Raw genomic sequence first — 23,039 nt, 5'->3', positions numbered from 1 at the left:
AACTCAAAAATTAATAATAAGGATGACGAGACCCATGTTCGTCTCTCTCCTCCAATGGAAATGATCCCCTGTCTCTGTGCCCAGCATGCCCATTGGTGCACGAAGCCTGTGTAAGAGGGAATTTAAACGCCAAGGCAATGAGGGGTTGGAAATGGTATCACCCACATGGTTAGAATAGAAGAATTTGTACAAGACAAAATGTTTTATAGATGATCTAAATTAGACACTTGCCAATTTTTGGAGAAGGGATTCGTAAATAGGGGGGGGGAGTTTGACTGCACTTCATGTGGCCCAGGGGGCAATGGAAGCATGAGCACAAGCATCAAGGGGGATGGGATTTCCTCCTTTCCATGGGAGTGGAGTGGTCATTTAACACCCCCTGTGTGTGTCTAGGCGCATGTGCCACACAACTGGTTAGCATTATTTTTCCCTTCAACCATATAGCACTCCCATTTATTATCATACACCTTTTAATAGTATATAAGCATTGACATGCACCTTGTAATATTAATGAATTTTTCGAAACTTAATTTTTCCACTGAGCTAATTTCAAATAATTAAAACATGACATATGAATAAGGGACTTGACTTTTATCTCATCAGATTAAGTCAAAAACTTGAACATAAAGGGCAATTTCCGAAATTCTTCTATCCAAGGATATGATTGTAGGGCCATTTAACTGTGGAATCAATGTGGTTTAGTTCAATGATAACTTCATCAACAGAGAATTAAGTGTCATTCAAACACCTATTGTCATTTATTCACTTATAATTGTAAAGAATGAAATGAATCACAAAAACATGTAATACCACCCGGATTTTTTATTTTTATTTTTATTTTTTGATAGGTTTAGTAATTGCATTTGGTAGCATTTCTAGTGAATAATATGCAGCTTGGGCGCAAGTAAACAAGCAAGCATTTCTATATAAACAATAGCTCAATTGACATTCAAATTAATAGCCGATATGATATGCTTACTGTACTTCGCTCTGGAGCTCGAAATTTTTGTTGTTGGTTGGGGGAGGACTAGAACTTCCCTTTGATAAGTTACAAGAAATTACTCAAACGAAATTATTGGCGCTTCCTCTGGTAAAGAGAGTACCCAACAAGAGCAGACATAAAAAATGTCCATAAGACCTGTGGATACACAACCATTTAAATGGTGGTTAATAACAAGGAGAGCAACAATCCAAACAAAAAAGTGGTTGGCTAATTCAAGATGACGAAGATCTAGGAAGTAAACATTGTACTACCGTAATTGATTATATGCTACCTCTCCAACCTCTTGAGACGTGTCTGCATGTCTTCAATAATGCCTTCCATAGGTGAAATCTCCCTGCTTAGGGATGATTTGGAAGCTGAACCACTTCCCTGTCCAACCAAGTTGTTGCACAGAATATCAAATCACCAACTTCTCCAACATTACCTATATTTAGTTGCTCTTCAGAAGGGGACCAGTTTGAATTCGTGGACTAAATCCTTTCTTACATAGAGTTCTAAATCTTAAACTCGCATCTGGTATCATCTTAAAAAAGGAAAAGTTATGCATCAATATTAGAAAAATAAAAAATAACCAAGTCTGAGATTCTCTGATTTGAGCTCATCCTTTACCAAGTCTTAAGTTAACATGGATGAGTATAGATCATTTTCAATTTATCTTGCACATGGCAGCCCCATCGAGCTTACCTGAGATTGAATATAATCCACAAGTTCCTGCAATCTCGTTGCTTGCTGACTGTGAATTCCTACTGAACTTCTTTCAAAAGGTGGCAATCTTTCTAGAATAATTTGAAGATAACTCTAAAGTGCAGCAAAATGTAAAACATTACTAAATCAGAAAGGTCATAAGAAAAATATTTGTGCCCATATTCAAGCTTATAGATATAAACCAAACAAGCAAATGTAGACAACAGTAGACAATGAAAGTATGTAAACAAACTTTTGTTGTATATGAACCATCCAGGTTAAGTGCAGAACCAGCATCTGCCACTACTTCTTTATTTGTCCCTTTATTTTGTACATAAGGACATGGGACATCCTGCACATGATCAACCTCAATTAGAGTCTGAGAGAAAAATAAATATATATTGTGAGAATGGAATCAGTTCAATGAAATGTAAGCATGGAAATCTCAAAGGTGGTCACCAACAGAAACATGCAATACCAATACATAAACATTTCATATGATATATAAAACATCATCCGAGCAAACGAATCATTCAAAAGATTTGTTGGACAAAGGAGGTGTGTTAAGACGTGGTACACCTGAAAGTGGGGATATCGATTGATCAAGCACGAACAAAAATATATGACAAAGAAACCATGAAAAAGGCTTGCCAAAAGAAAATACTGAAGATGGAATTATGTCCTGTTCCACACCTTGGGTTTCCAGAATCAGTTCAAGATTTGATTTAGTGATCCATGGTCCATTGATACCCATTTTTGAAGCTTCTGCAACCACTACCTATATAAAATGCCAAGGATCTGTTTATAGTAGATGAAAAAATAATTGACCACAGATATGTTATAACCTAATTAAGCTTACAAAGGAAAGGTTCAAGATTGGTAGCAAAAAATAAAAATAAAAACTACATAACGTACTTCGTATCCCCAAAGTTATTCAACAAGACAAGATAACCTTTAATTCAAAGGAAGTAGAAGGATGGAAAAATCACATGATAAACAAAAATATATAAAATCTTTAGTATTTAACCTAATTGATGGAGATGGGAATAAGTGACAGCTTAAAGTTATAGAAGAAGGTGTCAATGCCAAGTCTAAGGCTAATATTCTGATTTTGAATAATTATGATGATACAGAGGCTCTTTATGCTCTAACGGTAAGGTTGCTCCATTGCGACCTAGTGGTTGCTGGTTCAAGTTGGGAAGCAACATCTCTGTGAAGCGGGGGTAAGGCTGCGTACATTATGACCCTCCCCAGAACCCGCAGTGACGGGAGCATGTGCACTGTGTGCGCCCTTTTTGTGGGGGCTCTTCAAACGAGTTTAAATGAATAACTGGAATATTTGCCAAACTAAGACTTGAGACACCTCCCTTTAATGTAGATCGAAGCATGAAGAAAGGACCAAAATAAACGTCAGAAAAGTACTGTTCACGTGAACAATGTAGCCTTGATGGGAATGTTACTAGAAAATCCTGTGGGGCCCCCAAGTTCAGATTGCATGGAGGCTTAAATAGAAGATTCAATTTTGTCTACATGTGGGGGATTTAGGAGTTCAGTTTTGTTTCTATTTTTCGTTAACTTGGGTAACAAGTTAGTGAGTTATTTAGTTAGGGTACTTTCCTTTTTAGTTTCAGCATCTTTGTTCCAATTTGAGTAAGTCAATATTGTCTTGTAATAGTTGTCTGACAACAACTAAGTTAGAGTTACTTAGGCAGCAAGTTATTCTTTGTTCTATCTTTAGTAACTTAGTCCTATATATTGTAATAGACCCAAGGGGCATCCCACGATTTATTGATGAATGAAAGCTTTCTATTTAGCAATATACTGTCCTGAGAGAGGATGAGAGGCTGAGAGAGCCGATCCCCTTCCCCTATCTATCTATCTTTTCTATTTTCTTCTTCACCCTCCTATCGATCTACTCTGCTACTGCTACCTGTGAGACTGCAACAAACTGCTGCGGTAAACACTTTTTGATTTCTGAATCAACCCTTAATCACCACCAAAGCTTGCTGCTGTTGCACACTGCTGATAGAAGAGCTGCTGCATACCTGTGGTTCAGGTTTCCTGCCCAGATCTGCTGCAACTTCAGATTTTTTTTATATTTTTGACAAGTAAATAATATTTAAAAAAAAGAAAAAAAAGGGAAAAATTATATATATATAAAAACAGGCAGCCAAACCTCTTTAGACTCAAACTGGACACACGACAAGAGAGGTTGGCCTACCAGTCAGTGAAATATGGACCCCACTGAACTTGTCACATGATAGATATGCTGCCAGTGTTGGGAAGGAATGCAGCATTGACAATGTTGCTTCCACTCACCATGATAATAATGGATTCGTCACTACACAAAGGATAATGGTAACCCCACCATTAACTACTTCATTTATGAATTTCATAGTAATAGAAATACACGTCCTACCGAGACAGAATTTGTAACTTGCTATCCTCTTGCATAGCAGGCAAAGATTTACCTCCGTGGAAAGGCTGATTCATTCGGATTGACATTAGGGTCCAACTACATTGCATTGTCAGAATCCATGTTGTATCTTTGAAACAGGTTGACCTCCTTGCTTCCCTCATGGTACAATCCTCTTCCCGCTGAGCCCCCCTTTCTCCTCGGTCCACAGAGACAAAATGTAGGACTGGTGCCAATAGTTCATCACGGAAGAAAGGACTCACCGAGCCGGGATCACTAACTAATACTAAAATAATAGAAAAGAACTGTCTTTTCTATATACTTTATACTTTCCCCGGTTCCGTTGCTACCGCGGGCCTTACACAATCGATCGCATCATAGAAGAAGAATTACCTAATAACCGCCTAGCAGACTGCTCCTCCAGTAAAAACTAACAATTTGATGAGAAGCCCCCATCCTTATGGATTAGCCATGTGTCAGGTCTCATGTCCAATCTCCACTGTGTATAGCCCATGAGGTTAGGACTTTACTCTTGTACTTTCAATGGTTGAACTGGAGTTGCCCCAAAGCTCCCAAGTTAATTTTTCAACCAATTAGCAAAATTTTATTTCTCCACAATGAAAAATCAGATTGTGTTGAAGCTTACCAGATGGATAGATGATGCAGATCGGACGGTGGATCTGCTGATAGCAAGCAGATCAACGGCGGAAAAGGAGAAGAAGATATAAGAGAGATAGAAACGAGAAAACATGGGAAAGAGTGAGGGGAGAGAGGGAGAGAGGGAGAGAGAAGGCAGACTACAATCTCACCTTTCAGTATAAACAACTCTTTCAATTCATTCATCAATCATCCAGAGGTGGAGCCTCTTATAATATCTTTAATTATTTATAAATAAGTGTCCATGTGTGGTTGACTTGGAAGTCTTAAAACATTAAATAAAAGAAACAAAATTCTACCAAAAATAATAATAATAATAATAAACCATAAAACCATAAAACAGCTGTAAAATCTCCCATCCACAGGATATGGAAGTACTCTAATCTATTCGGAAACCTAATAATAAAGAAAGAAACAACCTACACTAACGTAACCAACTACTTGGGAGTTTCCTTAGTGACACAACCACTTAATCTAAAAGAAATAATAAATAAAATAACCCAATGGACCCCACGTCTGGACTTTGGATATTGGGTTCCTAAATGTAGGAAACCTATAATCGCAAGCATCTTGTAGATAAGATTCCTGATTTCCTGGAATTCTGAAACCGTAAGCAAGCTTTAAACCTCTTCAAATGGATTCTACAAATCCTGATTTTAAGGAATTTTGAAATGATGGTTTGGGGAATAACGACTTGTGTCCATGAGACACCAGCCAGCTATTTATAATAGAATGATATGAGGTACAAGTACAATAATGCCCCTAGAGCAACACTAGAGAAACCCTAATGGACAATTCTACCCTTGTACCCATATTACAACTGGAAAATAGGAGTCCCAAGCTACTTAAAGATCTCCAATGGCCCCTACAATTCCTGGTTTCTGGGATTGAACCTTCCTTGGGCCATGGGATTGGTTTTGAACCAGAAAACTGACCCAAAACCAGAACCTTGATCATGCTCCTGCATTAATCTCCCCTTGTTAGAGAAAACTCGCCCTTGAGTTTTGTATAACGGGAGGATCTTCAATGCATGATCAGTATCCTCCTTGACCCTAAGAAATCATCAATCAGACCACAATTCAACAGTACCAAATCAACGACAAGGAGTTTGTTGTTGAAGGCGCAATGTGGAAGCACAAATTCAATAGTTTCGATCAAAAGATCAACCAGTTTATGCTCTCTATGGGTGGTTCTGTTTGCTACAGTTTCACCTAAAAGCTCGTACTGTTAGGGAAGGGCAGCGTCAATGTATACATCAACACTCCCCCGCATGTGCAGGCCAAGATCTCATGGTCCTTGCATGCGGAGCTCAAGTGGCATTTCCTTCGCGCGGCACCAAGGGAGAAAAAATGTCGGGAAAACTCTTCCGCTACACTTCCCAGGAGTTGAACACTCGATCTCCCTGCTCTGATACCATGTTCACTACCGTGTCACCTAAAAGCTCAAACTATTGGGGAAGGGCAGCATCAATGTATACATCAACAGGTTCTTCGATGATAACTGAAGCCACTTGGTCTTCCATTGTCGGTGGCTCATCTTCTTGTTCTTCCACCCATTGTTCAACAACTGAGATCAATTTGTGGATGGAAGATTCCATACCATAGGATGTGACCAGCGGTTGGTTCTTAAATATTCTGTATTATTGCCAAATTTCCTTGAGATTTGCTTCAACCTTCCATAAGTTCTTTTGCACGAGTTGAACTTGTTGGCAGATAGTACACAAGAGATCTACGGCCAAGTTTTGGCTCTGATACAAAGGTGATGCAGATGGGGTGTGGATCTGTCTATGTTGGGCAGATCAATGGAAGAAAGTAGAAGAAGAGAGAAGAGAGAGAAAGGAGAAACTTGGGAAGAGAGGGGAGAGAAGGAGAGCGAAGGGAGACTACAATCTCACCTTTCAAAAAAACCAAACACTTTCAATTCATTCATCAATCGTCTGAAGTTTGTGCTTCTTACTATATATTTATAAAAAAGTGTCCATGGGTGATTGACTTAAACATTAAATAGAAGAAACTAAAATAGTATAGGACTAGATATCTTCCATCCGCAGGCTATGGAAACTTCATAATAAATAAAGAAACTACCAACACTAACGTAACCAGCAACTTGGGAGTTTCCTAAGTGACACAACCATTTCATCAAAAAGAAATAATTAGTAAAATACCCTAATGGACCCCACTTCTGGACTTTGGAGATTAGGTTCCTAAAATTTAGGAGACCTGTAATTGCAAGCATCTTGGAGATAAGAATCCTGATTTTGTGAAATTCTGAAATAGTAAGCAAGCTTTAAACCTCTTCAAATGGGTCCCACAAATCCTGGTTTTAAGGAGCATGGAAAATATGAGTTACAAGATACTTAAAGATCTCCAATGGACCCCATAATTCTTGGTTTCCAGGTTTGAACCTTCCTTGGGCCATGGGCTTGGTTTTGAACCAGAAAACTGACCCAAAATCAATACCGTGATCATGCTCCTGCATTAATAGATGATGACATGAACAACATGCCCACAAAATTTGAGTTTCAACAAAGCACCACATGGCAGATATTTGTGCCATTTTAAACAGCCTGCCTAACAAACCATCTAGGAAACCTTTATCCCCTCCCCCCCCCCCTTTCCCCTCTCAATAACAATAACAATTACAAGAAAAAGAATCAAGCATAACAGTACTGTCCAAAATTTACTTGCAAGAAGTTTTGCAATATAATTTATAAGCCATAAATGTATTTATGATTTAACACAGAAATGTAAAAATGATAGTAAAGATAAAGGCGGTCCTTGTCAAATTGCGTAGAAAATTATAGTTACATGACTACCAAAGAGGCAAAGGAATACTAATTTGCATACAAAATAGAAGGACCATTGCTTGGTAGGAAAAAGAAAAGGAAACAGGATATCCAACAGGAACAAGATTAAGAGATATGCACAGACCTCACTTTTGCACTTAAGCTTGTAGATAGGTTCTCTACAAGATGAGACAAAGCTGTTATTGATTCTAATCTGCAGAGAAAATACTACAAAAAAATGAATCATCACTCAAACAAAACTATAACAACAAAAACTAAACACCAACCTGAGCATGATGTAGGTCAGGCTCAATGTGCTTTCTGAATAATGGAAAAATGATGTCAATGAGGTAATCCAAGGAACAAGAATCCCCAATGTCATATCGTGCTTTTGAAAGAAGGCTGAAGTATACACCACCAACCTGATGACCAGACATTTTGGAGAGAGAAACTTATGCCAGATAAAACAAAACAATTAACAACAAAAGTCTTGAAGAGCAAGAAAGTACCACCGCAACTCGAATATCCAGCAAAGATCACAATTTTGAGTGTAGAGCATAAGTACCATCGACAATTACCTGCCCTAAGAGCATAAGTCTAGCAAACTTCAAGTTCTACATGGCAAGTTATCACAAATTCTAAGTTAAATTCATAGTTGTCACAGTGTCTAGGTGACCCAACTGGATGCAAGGCGACACCAACGAGGCACCCGTCTAGGCGATCAAAGCACCTGGCCGCCTTGACAACAATGCCCAAAATTGCTGATATAGAATATAACTTTGAGCATCTAATATAATAATTCATCAGATTATATACTGTACAACATAGAAGCAGTGTTTCCTATTAGTGTTCTTTCTTCCTTTTTTTTTTAATAATCAGGAGGAACTCAGTTGTAGACCCTGAACAGGATAGAATACAAAGAATAGAGCTCAGTACCCTAACAGAACAGGAAGGAACAACAGAAGAATTTCATTTGATTGTACCATTGTAGCCAAAGTTATGAAAATAAAAGGTTCATTACCTAGTGCTGGTCTCGCCTATGCGGGATCCTAGGAGGGTGAGTTTGGAGTCAGTCCTAACCTTTCCCATTTTTTCACAATGTGTCTGCAAGAGCAGCTATACTATAGTACTTCAGTAGGATTTTATTCAATTATTTTAATAAATAAAAACAATATTTCACTAAGAATCATTCCTGGTCAAAAAAAATTAGAGATTAGAATTAAATTTTTTATATCATTGGAAATTTCAGAGAACATAACTAACAGTTCCTGAAGTTTTTCCCATATCTCAGAAAAAAAAAGTGAGAAGTTTTCATGGTTTACAAGAGCATCCTTAAGAGACTAGAACATGATTTTATACCAACCTTTAAATGCTTTACTTGATTCTTGGATTCTCAGATACGCAGATCAGCATGTACATTTTTTATATATATATTTATATTTTTATTATTATTCTCAGTGGTTGTCCATGTTGGTATAATAAATTCTGAGTATATTTTTTCATTATATTTTTGTGTCTCCATAACAGATCATATCCTTAGGCTACTTAAATAAATTCTTCAAAACTTAATTTATCATAAAACTCAGCAAATATAAATACTTACCACCCCAGACGTAGAACTCTGTATTGTTCTGGAACCAAAACGCCTCTTTATTTGGAAGTCAAACACTGGTGTCAATGTATCTTTTCCCCTCATCAAGTCCTAATTAGACATGGATTTTGTCAGTTCTGCATGAAGAAGGGTTTCTCTCACATGGTATATGCTTATGAACTAGATATTACTATTTGTCCACTAAGGTTCACCTCAACCAGGAACTGGTTAAAGTTGCCTCCTAACAACTCGGTCTATACTTCACTAGTGTAAACTCAGCTAAGAACCGAAAGTTAAACAGCTGATTTCTGAAACATTTTAGTCCAACTGAGAGGGTGTCAATTAAAACCAGCACGAAAGTAAATAACAAACACAAACAAACCTCGAGATTCTGGACTAAAGAATTGAAATCTATTGAATCAAGATCATTCCCACCATCAACTCCGATCCGATAGTTGTCCATTGATATAATGTTACAACCAATTACCGATACAACTTTCTCTGCTAAGCTTCAGGAACCAATAAATGCACATGTAACGATCAAATAACATAACGACAAAAACACAATGAAAAACATTAATCCATTGAAGAAACTGACGAAAACACAATGAAAAACATTAATCAATTGAAGAAACTGCCGATAATACTTGCCCAAGTTCTCCACAACTACTACAACTTTTCTTTACTTTTTTTTATGGGTAGGCCCCCAAGGAAAGATTAAGTCATGACCTTTTTTAATTGAGAGGTATTGGTATTTGGCACCAGAGCTAAACACTTGGGGGTTGGGTTAACTACAACAACAATTGGCATGCACACAGGTGACACGAATACCTTGTTTTACCAGAACCACTTGCTCCACCAATTCCAACTGTCACAAGACCCTCCTTTTTCTCCCGGAGTTCTTGAGTAGCTTTCACTAACAAATAATACCCCTGATCAGAGGACTGCGCAATAGAATCCAACAATAATTAAGCTTCTAAAAGAAAAGCATAAGGACGAGTAATTTTAATTAATAAAGAACACACCCAATAAGACCAGCTTCTCCAGAGTATTCAAAAACCCAAAGAACAGAAAATTTAAAAGAAACAACTTTACCGTCAAACTGGGGTTAAAAGAAGAGGGGGGGGGGGGGCAAACAACAACAGCAGTGCCTACAGCCTATTAGCTTATATAGGTCCCAAATGTTTGATGTCAAATGCTTCATTCGCCTAACTGAAAAACAAGCAACACAAAGAGCCAAACAATAACAGTTCCTATTAGCTGGGTAAGTCTTAAAGATTGAATGCTAAATTACCCAACACCCCCCCCCCCCCCCCCATTTCTCAGTTCTCGCTACTAATCATTTCTTCGACTCTCTACATCGCCTAATTATAGCAATCAAACACAGAATAATAGCAAACAAAGTGAAGAAGAACATATAAAATACAAAAAACAATGACCTCAGGCAACCCACAACCACTTCTCATACAAAGTAAAGGCTTGGTAAACAGACCAGAAAGCATAACAAGAACATGAACAACTCATACGATTATCAAAGTCCATATGAAATCTCAGTGAAATCATTAAGATTTGGAAGAATCTTATCATACCACATGGATGGAAAGGGATTGAAGGATGGATGAAGAATAAGAAGTGGAGGCCGGGGGCTGTTGAAAGTAATCTCGGCCACCCTCCTGGAACGCTCGCTGAACAACTTCGTCATCCATAACCCTCTTGGCCTCACCCCCACTCCCAATCTCGTTCCAAAGAGAATGACTCAAATCTCTATAAAACGGTTTGGTTTTTTGGGGCTTTCTGACGCTTATTTATACTGTCGTCGGAGTTCGGACAAGCCTCACCAACAGATTCTTCGTATTAGAAAAAGGGTCGCCTGGTGGGACATCTAAAATATTCCCTCATCGAATGGTTAATGCCCACTGATTCCACTTCTGCTTTTGCTACTTCCAAACCGCAGATTCCATTCCATTGCACAGAGTTTCTCAAAATCACAATATCTGGTCTGGTTTGGAATCTGGTTTGGAATCGACCAAAAGAAGTGTTTGCAATTCTCCTCCCCGGACCCCATTGCCTCTGTCCACTTACTGTGTTTTTTTTTTTTTTAAAACAAAATGTCCACCTACCTTTTAGGTTTGTTTTTGTATTTCCTTGAGGGATCTTTAGGCTCTCACGTTCTCTAGCTGGTACAGTTCATCCGATTCTTCTTATAGGGGATGGAAACCACCTTACCCCTTGTCTGGATGGGTCTACTCCCCTCTTATTAGACAATTAGAGGCACTAGGGACCTATACCAGGAAGACAACCTGAGAGGATAATTTTCCTCCCTTTTTCTTGTTTCCTGAAGTTAAGTCAAATTTGAATTTGATGTTAAAAGAATCATCAGATGAATCTGTATTCGATCAATTGATCGATTAATTCGATCGTATTGGCAAATCCATATTTAGTCAGGTATTGATATTGATATGATCACCCTGATATGACCAATCTTCTAATTTATAAACTGTGCTCTCAACGAAAATCCGAAACATTATGCATCAATTGGCACCAAGGGAGGAGGGGACACTATAGATCATTATAACCTTCTTTTTTATTTGTGGGGGTGGGGGAGGGGTGTTAAAATCGTTATATCACTTAAAATTATAGAATCCTGAACATATTTAGTAAAATGTAACAAAATATTTTTGCATGGTATAATCAAAGTCAAAGAAAGGGTGCAACTGGACCGGACCGAGACTATAATGCACCAGGTTTTTTGAAAACCCAGGCCAGGATCACAGGGCACATCCAAGCCTTACCTGCTTGGGTTAAGGTGGGCTAGCCTTGAACCCACTTTTTTTTATTATTTTTATGTTTGTTTTAATATAGAAACAAAAAAACAAAGAAATATATATATATATATATAATCATATACCCTTTTATTTTGTCACTTGATGAAATTTGGTTGTTGAGATACTTACGATGTAATCAGAGCTATAAGGGTCTAGTAGTCTACAAAATTTGAGACTCATTTGATCTGCCATGTAATACATATTTGGAGCGCTATGATAAATTTACATAGCTAACTTTGGATCCAAACCCAAAATCTTCAAATGTGAGGAATGAGTACATAGTCTTGACCTATAACTAGCCATACATTAGGCAAGCATATAAGATAGAATATCACTATAAAGTGTAGGGCCATCAATTTTGGGATGAAGTTGATACCTTTGCTGTAAAGTGCAAACCTCTAATTATAGAATGAAACTGATATGGTAACAACAGCTAGATGAAACTTGACATGTAAAAATAAGATTTACCCTTCCACAAATCATGCAATCTGTCACATGATAGATTTTTAGGTAGTTGAGATAAGCATATCTCATAGACCATTGAAGAAACATTTGCCCTAGAAAAATAACTTAAGTTACATAAGCTTGTTGGTTTTTTATAGACAAAATAGAAAAATGGTGAATTGTAAGAGATTTTGAGAAGGAAAATATCATTTTCCAAAGATAAGGTGTTAATTTGCCCATTTTAAGATGTGTGAGTGGTTCACTTATAAAATCCTTTATTTCTAAGTGATATTAATTTATTTTGGGAAAAAGTTCTTTGTCCGGGAGTGTGGCCTGCGCCAGCATTCCCATGAGTCTATCTCTCTCCTCTTCATGTGAAAAGACACCTCTGCCCCCTTGTTTTAAGGAGAAGAGAGATAGACACATGGGAGTGCTGGGTAGGCCACACTCCCATATAGAACACTGCTTCCCCTTTTTTTTTTTGGTAAATATAAATTCATTCAGATAAACGGCATGTGATACATAATATTGGATACAAAGTACCAGAAACCAAGGAGTGGAGTATGATCAGACTGTCTTGCATGCCAGTGACATGGTCTTCTTGACTAGGAGATAGGCAAAACCAATGGATTTCCTAGAGATAAAGTTGTAGACATAGCTTACAAGACAGAAGGATAAATTAAATATATCATTGGATGGAAAAGCAACCACCATTAGAGGTGTGGCAGACAAAGCGTTGTACGTGCTAGAGTTCGCAACTGCATACTTGTTACTTCTACTAAACTAACAAGTGGTATGGTTTAGAGATTTTCTGACCTTCCATTATGACTCCGCATTCAAAACTGGGAACTTGGCTGGTGTTCGCTCCATCCTCCAACTTATGAAGATGGGGAAAATTGAGGACAAAAGATCCAACAATTAGTTGCACTTCCAACGTAGACTCTTCATTATCATAGAGAGTTACATAAAGAGTAAAGTTGTAACCGGTGATCATTATGGGAGATCGGTGAGCATTATCAACAGTTTCTTGATGAGGACTATTAATAGACGTTTGAGTAGCTTAAAAATCTATAACCAACAAAAGATAAGGAGAAGATGTAGCTACGTGAAATTGAACTCCTTCATTCCCAAGTTGAGTTGCATGAAATGAGGAGAAGAATTGATGGGCGTTGAATTGTATAACTGGTTGGCAAGTAAATGGAATTAATGGCTGTTGAATTGATGAACTGTTACTTGAAACTATCGATTGGGTTTTCTGAAATAAAATGTTCTCTGCCTCTAACCTATCACGTGTCTCTCCAAACGGCTGAATCAGTTGAAGTTCATCTTCTACAGCCATGGTAATTTCCATTGACCGTCGTTGCTGCCTCACTAGTCAAACTTTGAATTATGAATTGATTAGCATTGAATTGGGTAACCGCTTGGCTAGTAAATGGAATTAGTGGTTGTTGAATTGATGAGCTATTACTCGAAACCGTCGATTGGGTTGGTTGAAATAAGACGTTCTCTGCCCCTAACCTATCACGTGACTCTCCAAACGGCCAAGTCAGTTGAGGTTCATCCTCTACGGCCATGGTAATTTCCATTAACTATCCTTGTTGTCTCACCAGGCGACTTTGAATTTTGATTTGATGGGCGTTGAATTGTGTAACGGCTTGGCCAGTAAATGGAATTAGTGGTCGTTGAATTGATGGACTATTACTCGAAACCATCGATTGAGTTGGCTAAAATAAAATGTTCTGTGCCCCTAACCTACCACTGTCTCTCTAAACGGCTGAATCGGTTAGGTTCATCTTCTACGCCTATGATAATTTCCATTGACCTTCTTTGTTGCCTCATCAACCAACTTTGAATTTTTTCCATGGCGTTTATTCTTCTTTTTCAGAGAAATTATTGCATGTAGCCAACTTGTGAGGTGAGCACATGAACTTTAACAAAAAGACTCACTATTAGCAGTAGAATCCAACATGCTTTCGAGGATGTAATTGTTAGAAACATTGGAAATTAGAAAATCCATAAATAAAAGGAATTTAGCTTGTCGCCAAGGAGCCCAGTACGCCTAGGGTGCGACCAGCCATTGGGCTATACCACACACATCCCTAGGCATATGCCAAGATGTGTGCGATATAACTCAGCCACTGAATGCCCCTGACAGCACCGGGCTCATTGGAGATGATCATGATCCAAATAAGTGATGGTGCCTGCCTGAATTAAACCTAATTAGTGACAATAATTTTAAGTGGTAGTAATTTTAAGAAGAATCTCTTCACTTGCTGGTGATATGATCATATGATGGTACATTCCTAAACCTTTTGGATCGAAACCGTCCCTCCCCTTGGATGCCTATGATGATGTTGTCATAGAATGAAGTTGATAACCTTACCCTGAAATGTCAACCACTTACAGTGCGGTTGACGTTGACAAGACAACAACGACCGAATGATAAAATTTTCACTCCATCCATCAAGCAGCAAAGTCTGACTGAGTCGTACAGTCTTGACTCTACAATATCAACCATCCACAAAGATATCCTAAATAAAGGGTTCTGATGAAAGGTCGAAGACCATCCCTATAGTCCGGATGTCCATTTCAAGCCAAACAAACGAACAGAACAAAACAAAAAACTACAGCACATCAAAAATCGTCAGTGGGGTCCACACTTTCTGACTGTTGACCCCACAAAAGCATCATACTATTGTCACTATCTAATATTATCAGTAATCATTAAAATGGGTTGGTGGGCCCCGGAGAAATCAATACATGTGGAGTCCTCACTCCTCACTGTCACACTCCTGACTTTTCCACCGTCCTCTGAACTCAAAAGTCAACGCCATTACTCTCTCTCTCTCCATATCCTATTTGCGCTTTTGGCTTCTTTTTGCTACCATGCGCCGTTTCTCTGTTACATTAAGTCAGTAACACCTGTTTGCTTAGTGCGCAGCTTAAGGAACGTAACCTCCACCTCGTTTCTACAGTTTCTTTCGATCCCAGTCGTCGTCATCAGATATATAATACATTCCCTTCCTAATAAAAAGGAGTGTATGAGAGCCAGAGGAGAGATCTTACACTTCGCGTTGGTTCAGCCATGGAGGGTCTCCCCTCTGGTTATCGTCCTAACGTTGGAATCTGTCTTATCAACTCTGAAAACCAGGTTCGCTTCTATCTTTTGCTAAATTTAGCGGCCTCTTTTTGTTTCTTAATTTAGCAGTCTGTTCGTTGTTATTTTTATTACAATTTGCAGTGCATGAATGAGGTTTCCATAGTTTTTCAGAGCCCTAAGTTTCACTTCCTGCGTTTTAGTGTGAATAATCTGTTTTGCACTCTTGCTTCTCTGTTTTAACTGCTTTCTCATCGGTTGTTTTGAATTTCCGGGAACAAGTGAAGAATTTGACTAAGTTGTGATTGGTGATGGATTGAGTGGTTTTATTTTCATTCTGAAATTGAATCAGGATTTGGCAGGGATTTAATTAAAAAAAAAAAACACAGAATTGAATCTCAGATGGCTTGGCTAAGAGACTGGACTGAACAAAATTTACAAGCGGAGCTCATCTGGTAGCAGAGAGAAAAGAACAGAAGAACCATATCTGGATTTTTTTTTTCGGGCGTTTATGGTGAATTTAGCACCAAATCTATATTATAAGGAACCTATTTATGCTAGCTGAAGCTAACCCACTTCAGTAGAGGGTTCGTACTTCTCTTAGAGTTACACATCATAATGACAAAGGAGAATAATTTTGCAGCTCTTATGGAGATCTGCGTACAAATTGTATGCTAACATTTTAACATTTTGCTGGCTTGCACTCATTTTAGCTTCCTATCCACCTTACAGTCACTGATTTGCTTTTACCTATAGAGTTTGTTACCGCTTTTCTGTCCACAGTGCGTGCATCATTTTATCTGTTGGAAGAGGGTATAATATCGTTGTCTAGATTATTTGTAATTGTTAATGTCTTCAAATAACAAAATGACATAGCATCTGTCACAGCAGAATTTTAGATAATTAAGTATCCTTTTGCATTTTGACATGAGTTTTCATTGAAATGCTGATGCTTTTGTTTCACTTCCTTCTTTCCACACTTTTACAACTGTTCTTGAATGAATCTGTTGTTCGACCGGTAAAAAATATTAATTCTATTGGTTTTCCCCGCAGGTATTTGTGGCTTCAAGATTGAATGTTCCCGGAGCATGGCAGATGCCTCAGGTGATAGATATGGGAATCTTATTTAATATGCTAATAACATGCTTTTAATTTTTTAAGCCTCGTTTTCTGTTTAGTACTTCTCTCTTGCCAAATCAAATGACAATTTTGATGTCTATGACTTTTCTATAAATCATTAGAGTAATCTGTTTATTTATTTTAATGGGGGAAAAAAAAAAAAACAAAAAGAAATAAACTATTAAGATTTAATATAATGGCACATGTTATGATTTGGGGTGAGAAACTTATATTCTGGAAGCTTCCTTGCAGTGTCTGGTGCCAATTTTAGAATTATGTACAGGTATGCTAAGCATGTTCAGATATTTGGCTCAAATGGTTCATGTCTAAATTTTCATCCCCCGCCCCTCCCCCCCATAAGAAAAAGAAGAAGAAGAAGAAGAAGAAGAGAGGCTTATGTCTAATTAGACAGTGTGGCCTACATAGAGTGTGATGGCTGGACAGGATTAATTTGGCCAACCCCAAGTATTTGGTTAAAGTGTAGTCAAAATAATTGTGCTTTTGTGCACATTCATTCGTACATTAATATAAATTTTCATTGATCTGCAATTGCTACAGAGTCTGTTGTTTCTGTATCCATTTGCATCCAAGTATACTACCATGTAAATGATATATATCGGAGCTAATTTTTCAATTGCACATGATATTAATATGCATTTAACAATCTCAATGTAGGGTGCTATTGAAGATGGTGAAGAACCAAGGTCTGCAGCCATCAGACTTCTACGAGAAGAAACTGGAATAGTGTCAGCTGAAATTGTTGCAGAGGTTAGTCAAGCAAAATGTTCCATATTACAGTCTACTGCTCTTACAGTTATGAATTATATGTCCCTGAGCTCATCTAAACGCCAAGAAATTTAATGAAGTTTAAAGCTTATTCATTAAAAAAGAAGAAAGAAACAAAGAAAGAAGAAATAACAGAATGCCACTGGATTTTTTTTTATTTTTTATTTTTTAAAGTCAACACAAAACAATTATTATCTGTATTGGTGTCTGCTTCCTGAAAGATAAAGAAGGAGCTATACCAGCTCGGTACTGATAACTACTTGTTATCTGTTGGTGTTGGTGGTACTTTTGTCGACTTCAGAGCAAGTAGTGGAACCTGTTCTGATGTTCATTTGTCAGTTTGGCTTTTGACATATTCATGACATTTCAACATGTTTGCCTGAGCCAATGTGGATACAAATTGGTAAGTGATACCAATGAAGGTTTACAATCTTTAGTGTCACTATTGCCAAACTTGGATGACAAGGCAAGGAATTGGTGATAAAACAGAAAAGATATTGTTTTGATTACAAAGGAAGAAGCTAGAAAATTGGCAGGCTTCTCAGCTTCTCTCCGTGTTTGTTTTATCTCCAGTGGAAGTTCTGCCCTTTAGATTTGATTTCAAATCTTAGTATTCTCCATTGCCAAAAATCATTTGAACACAAGAGTCCAGAAGGCAGATGAGGGAAATTCATTTATATCATGGATTATTTTCGGCTTTTTTCATGTGTATTTTATCTTGCAGTGGGTAACACTTATACACAACAGCTTGAAGGACTTTTCTCAATCATATTTCTGAAATTTGTGTTAATTACAGCATGGAGTGATCTCCTGTTACTGTTTCAATGAGTTACTGTTGTGATCTATAACTTTGCCCACTCTAGCTTAATAAGTAGGCTGGGTAAAATTATTAGTGGGCTTTCATACTTATGATTGGAAATTGTGAATCAACAGGTTCCTCATTGGTTGAAATATGACTTCCCTCCTGCTGTCAAGGCCAAAGTTAATCGCTTGTGGGGAGGTGAATGGCATGGGCAAGCAACAAAATGGTGCGATACACTCAACTAAAATTGCAGCTTTGTTTTCTAGGAATGAAATGATTATAATAATAAAACCTTATTGAGAAATTGGCTTTTTTTAGGTTCTATATTCACGTGTTTCCTTACTACCAATATATTATGTATGCATCCATAGTCAAATTTTCTGCTTACAGGTGTAACTATGCTGCCAGAGTGAATGTTTGTGAAATTAACTTTATCAGTTAGAAATTTGTTGCAGTTGGAGTCCATTCCTCATTGCATCGTCTATAATTGAATTGAATGGCCTCTAGTCAAACTGTTATGTAGGTGTCGATAGGCATACTTACTACTCACCGGTCAGAATTTCGCTCCAGGAGTTAATGGCTTGAACATGTTTGCAAGTGACCTTACTTCCTCAGTTAGAAATGGCTACCGGTGGTTCGATCACCATTATTGGCAACCCATTCCTCTTCAAATCACTTCTGATGTGAAAAAATAATGGCATCTAATTAAATTTTAATACAATATAACTCTACAGTCATTAATTGATTCAATACTGTAAAATATATCTCTGTTTTCCTCTATTGTCAATTATGTATTCTGCAATCTTGTTTTCTAGATCTTAATGAATTTCAAGATTTCATTTTGAATTTAAGTTATTGTTCAAGTTTCCACCAATGTTGCATGGTTTACTGTGAAGTACTTTTTTCTTTCTGTGCAAGCCAGGCCTCCCCAAGAAAGTAAAACCGAACTAACAGAGAGCAGTTGCTTTAAGAAGTTTGCAACTGTTAGGACTCTAATTGTGTTTGTCATTTGTTGCAAGTTCGGCAGTGGTTGTCTTGGTGTGAAAAAATTGGGTGGGAGAAGGCGAGAAGTAATTTGGCATGGGAACTATCGACGTTTTAAGGTCCAAATGAAAAAAATTACAGCATCTGTTTTGAGAGGAACTGGAAGGTCCTGATAGATCTTTGGGAGTATGTTGGTGCATTGGTGGTTATTCCATTGTTCGTAGCTCTTCTCATGACTTCGAGTAAAATTACCTTGGAGGAGATTGAGGATTTCCGGGAGAGATTTTGAGGATTCACTGGGGGGGGGGGGGGAGTGCTTCCTTTGTCTTGCTTTAATGGGTCATCTTATGCATGGACAAACAACCACGAAAACCTTTTTTTTTGTGTGTGTGCATGTTGGGAGTGGGGGGGTATTTGTGGACAGTCCAAGGAATACCATTTTTATGTGAATTTGATAAGTACTAGTTGGGAGGGTGTCACCTTCCTAATTCCCTTGAGGCAATTCCTAGGCTGATTTCAGACCATTTCTTCTTATACTAGATTGAAGAAGAATTTTTTCTGTGTCCTCATTTATATTAGGAACCTTGCTTTTCGAGGCTCCCAAATTTGTTGAACCACTGGCATCGTGGTGGCCATCCTTTGGCTTTTGCAAGATTTGGTAATGCAAGGTGAAGAAATCTACCTGGTAAGGTAAACTGAAGAAAGGGAACAGATTGGATTGTATTGCCACAACTGATAGAAGGGAAGAGAAGGAGCAATTTGATGAGGCCCTTGGCTAAGATGCTGTCCTTTTTCCAATTTAGAGGTTGTGGAACTAACAAAGGCAACTTCATGCAAGAAGTAGCAGTCGTGGAAATCGGCACACTTCTGAGTAAGTGATAGTCACTTTAACTCTAAGTGAAGAGATGCCAAAGAATTGTAGGGATTTAAAACCTCCTGCATAACACAGTTTGTTCTTATAATTTTCCACTGTCTTTCATCCTTCCATATCCCAGGTTTTACTCCTGCATAGAAATCTAAAATCCATCTTCTATTAAGCAGTATTTAAGGGATATTTCAATATTTATATTAAAATTCTGTTCAAAATTACTTGTTCCGGCTGCCCTACTTATCCCATCCTTCTGACTTTCACCTTGAAACTTAACTCCTAAACCCTAATTCATAAGCTACAACACCTTTCCTTTTTCATATCAAACCTAGTTTCGTGCTGAATATGATGTCAGGGAGGTTGATCAAAAAGGGAAAAAAATTGCTTGTCTTGATAAATCATAAGGTCATGCACTGGTTCAGGATGAAACTGACACTGTTATAGTTTCATCTTGATAGGAAGAAGTTAAAAGGTTTAATATTCAAATCCCACATCCCAACCATCTCTTCATGTTTAAGGATTATTCTTGTTCTGGTTGATGACTTGATGTTACTCATATACTCCTAGAAGAAGCTACATGCATATGTAGGATAATAGGAGTTTCAACTCACTGTCAGTTCCGGACTTGTATCTGAGAATTTAAGGTAAGATAATGAGCTGCTGAATTGGACTCCATAACATGAGGGAATTCCAATACTTGAATAGGATTCAAATTCCAAGGTTTTAATTGGATATTTGAATTCCATTGGTCATAGGTATTAAACCACAAGATACCACAAATAAACTCATTATTCCTGATTTGCACCATCTGGTCCAATATAAATTGGATATTTGACGGTTCTTTGTGCTCTTGAGGATCCAAATAGAAGCTAGAAATAACTCTTACTCAATATGAGAAAGTGAACAATAGAGTGTATTGAAACTCTTGGGAATCAAGTGTGGGACAGAAGGGTAAATACAGGAAAGGTAGATAGATCCTTACCACATTGGAAATAATGAATAATAAGATCCATGTTCATCTCTAAAACTTATTCAACATTTTCATTAGTCTTATTTAGAGAAAAAGAAGTACTACTCAACTTGAAACATTACATGTGCAATGTAAAATTGGCAGGTTTCTCATGAGATTATCTAGAGATGACAGTGAGGTCAACTTAGAAAGTGGTGAGGCAGACACTGAGTTCGCGGAGTGGAGATGGGCAATTCCCGAAGAAGTGATTGAGCAGGTATGCTGCACAAACATATTTTCAAAATATTTTTATGTTCAGCTTCTTGTTGTTTCAAATGCTTACTAGGCCATATGGAGAAATTGGTGCAGGCAGTGGACTATAAGAGACCGACATATGAGGAGGTTTTGGGCATCCTCATGCCTTAAGTCAGTGTAAAAGAGAAATCAGGCAAAATGTAGATTCAGAACATTTGCAGGTGAAGGGTGTGGTTTTTGCTATGTTGGTGGTTTAGCTTGCTTGATACAATTTGGACCGGAGTAAGCTCGCATGTTTGTTGTAAATGACATAGCATTACAACCTTCAAACTTGAAATGTTCTTTAATAGAAATAAAATATTTGGGCTATGATTTATTTTCTTTCATATTTTATTTATTTATCTATTTTTTAAATATCCTTCTTCATGACTTCATGTACTGCTAACCCACCGGGTGAACTTGACATGAAGAAGGTGAGTTCTTACAAATAGCGAAAGGCTAACATCTCTCCATCAGAAGGTGAGCATCAGGTAACTTTGTGCAGTACGACAAGAATAAATAGTATACCAGACAAAATTCTCGAATTCTCATGGTGTTTCTTAATCATCAACTTATAAAGAAAAATAGAATTATAATGGACTTGAAATGATGATAACTATAGTAGAATTCATTTTCAGTTGGGACATCTTTAAGGTCTTCATGTGAAAGTTGATATCAACCAGGTTGAAACTCATTGCAATCCTTTTATGGATTTCTGTTTAAGGAGGTGGTGTTACGGACTACGATCGAAATAACATGCATGACAAGCATCTTGCTCACTTGCTTTGTAATTTTTTTTCAAATGAATTATTCATTTTCAGACTCATCTATAGGCAAATTGATTTACTTCAAACTCAGAGTTGCAGTTCATCATATCGAATCAACTATAAGGAGCACATCCTTTATCCACATACATTTCTCTACCTTTAACTTGTCAACAGTTTTCTACCCCCCCCCCTCCCCTTCTCTCTTCCTTGGCCTTTTTATCGAAAGGGAAAATTCAATAGGAATAATAATTTAGAAGCATACCCTGTTCACCAAAAGCAAGCAGCGGGTTAAAGGTAATCAACCACCCTTATCTTGCATAATTCAGGGGAAGCATCCAAAGTCAAAACCAGATTGGCATGTGGTCACAGAAATGGGATTCATTTATACAAGTTCTGTCTGAACTTAAGTGCTCAAAGCACAGAACGAGAGCGATAGCAGATGCAGGGACAAAAGCTTTAGTGTCAAAATTTATTCTCAAATTAAGAGTGGCATCATAGTGTATATGTCTGTGTACATGAATGAACTTATGCATGGACTCTTAAGCTTTAGTGAGTAAAAATAAAAGATGAAGAACAACTGAAGCACCCTCGATTTTTTATCCAATTGGACTTTATCTTTAGAATTGTCCAACCAAGTCAAAATTTCAGTTCACCTCAAACATATGGTCAAGTAATGGAATGGTTTTCTTTAGAGCATGGTCTCAAACATTTGACTTTGAGGATTGTACATGCTCATTTTCATAGCGTGAATTTGATGATTAAGAGTGGGAGTACTAACCCTTCGAGGAGAATTCAGTCACTAGGATCTGAAACCAACCAAAGATGTTGAAGGAGTTGTTTGACTGTTGCAATCAGGGAATAACAGTTCCACTCCTTAATTGTTTTGCTAGTTTCATAGCAAGATTCCATCTGTAAAATGTTTCCATGCAATGAAATTAAAAATCTTTGATCTGTAAACTTGGGAGGAG

General features: G+C 37.6%; 1 protein-coding gene and 1 pseudogene across 2 annotated transcripts; one reads left to right on the top strand and one right to left on the bottom strand.

Annotated features, from left to right (window-relative positions):
- Positions 1-903: 903 nt before the first annotated feature.
- Positions 904-10,891, bottom strand: LOC122645358 (annotated as a pseudogene).
- A 4,498-nt stretch (positions 10,892-15,389) lies between these two features.
- Positions 15,390-21,645, top strand: LOC122646322 (nudix hydrolase 25-like). Of its 2 annotated transcripts, none has more exons than XM_043839857.1 (6): positions 15,390-15,556; positions 16,556-16,606; positions 17,297-17,389; positions 18,341-18,435; positions 21,176-21,287; positions 21,380-21,645. In XM_043839857.1, the coding sequence occupies exons 1-6, from the start codon at positions 15,491-15,493 to the stop codon at positions 21,434-21,436; spliced, it is 474 nt and encodes a 157-aa protein (XP_043695792.1). In that variant the 5' UTR covers positions 15,390-15,490; the 3' UTR covers positions 21,437-21,645. The 2 variants fall into 2 exon arrangements, with proteins under 2 accessions (XP_043695792.1, XP_043695791.1); XM_043839856.1 differs by having other exon boundaries at positions 21,375-21,645.
- Positions 21,646-23,039: the final 1,394 nt, after the last annotated feature.

The sequence above is a fragment of the Telopea speciosissima genome, chromosome 11, assembly GCF_018873765.1.
Source record: "Telopea speciosissima isolate NSW1024214 ecotype Mountain lineage chromosome 11, Tspe_v1, whole genome shotgun sequence".
In the NCBI taxonomy this organism is placed as follows: Eukaryota; Viridiplantae; Streptophyta; class Magnoliopsida; order Proteales; family Proteaceae; genus Telopea; species Telopea speciosissima.
This window is presented reverse-complemented; position numbering and strand designations above follow the sequence as displayed.

Excerpts from the sequence above, each read along its gene's own strand:
- LOC122646322 (XM_043839856.1), top strand. The coding sequence starts at position 15,491 with ATGGAGGGTCTCCCCTCTGGTTATCGTCCTAACGTTGGAATCTGTCTT. Across the intron at positions 15,557-16,555 it reads TTATCAACTCTGAAAACCAG|GTATTTGTGGCTTCAAGATT; the intron begins GTTCGCTTCTAT and ends TTTTCCCCGCAG. Across the intron at positions 17,390-18,340 it reads CAGCTGAAATTGTTGCAGAG|GTTCCTCATTGGTTGAAATA; the intron begins GTTAGTCAAGCA and ends GTGAATCAACAG.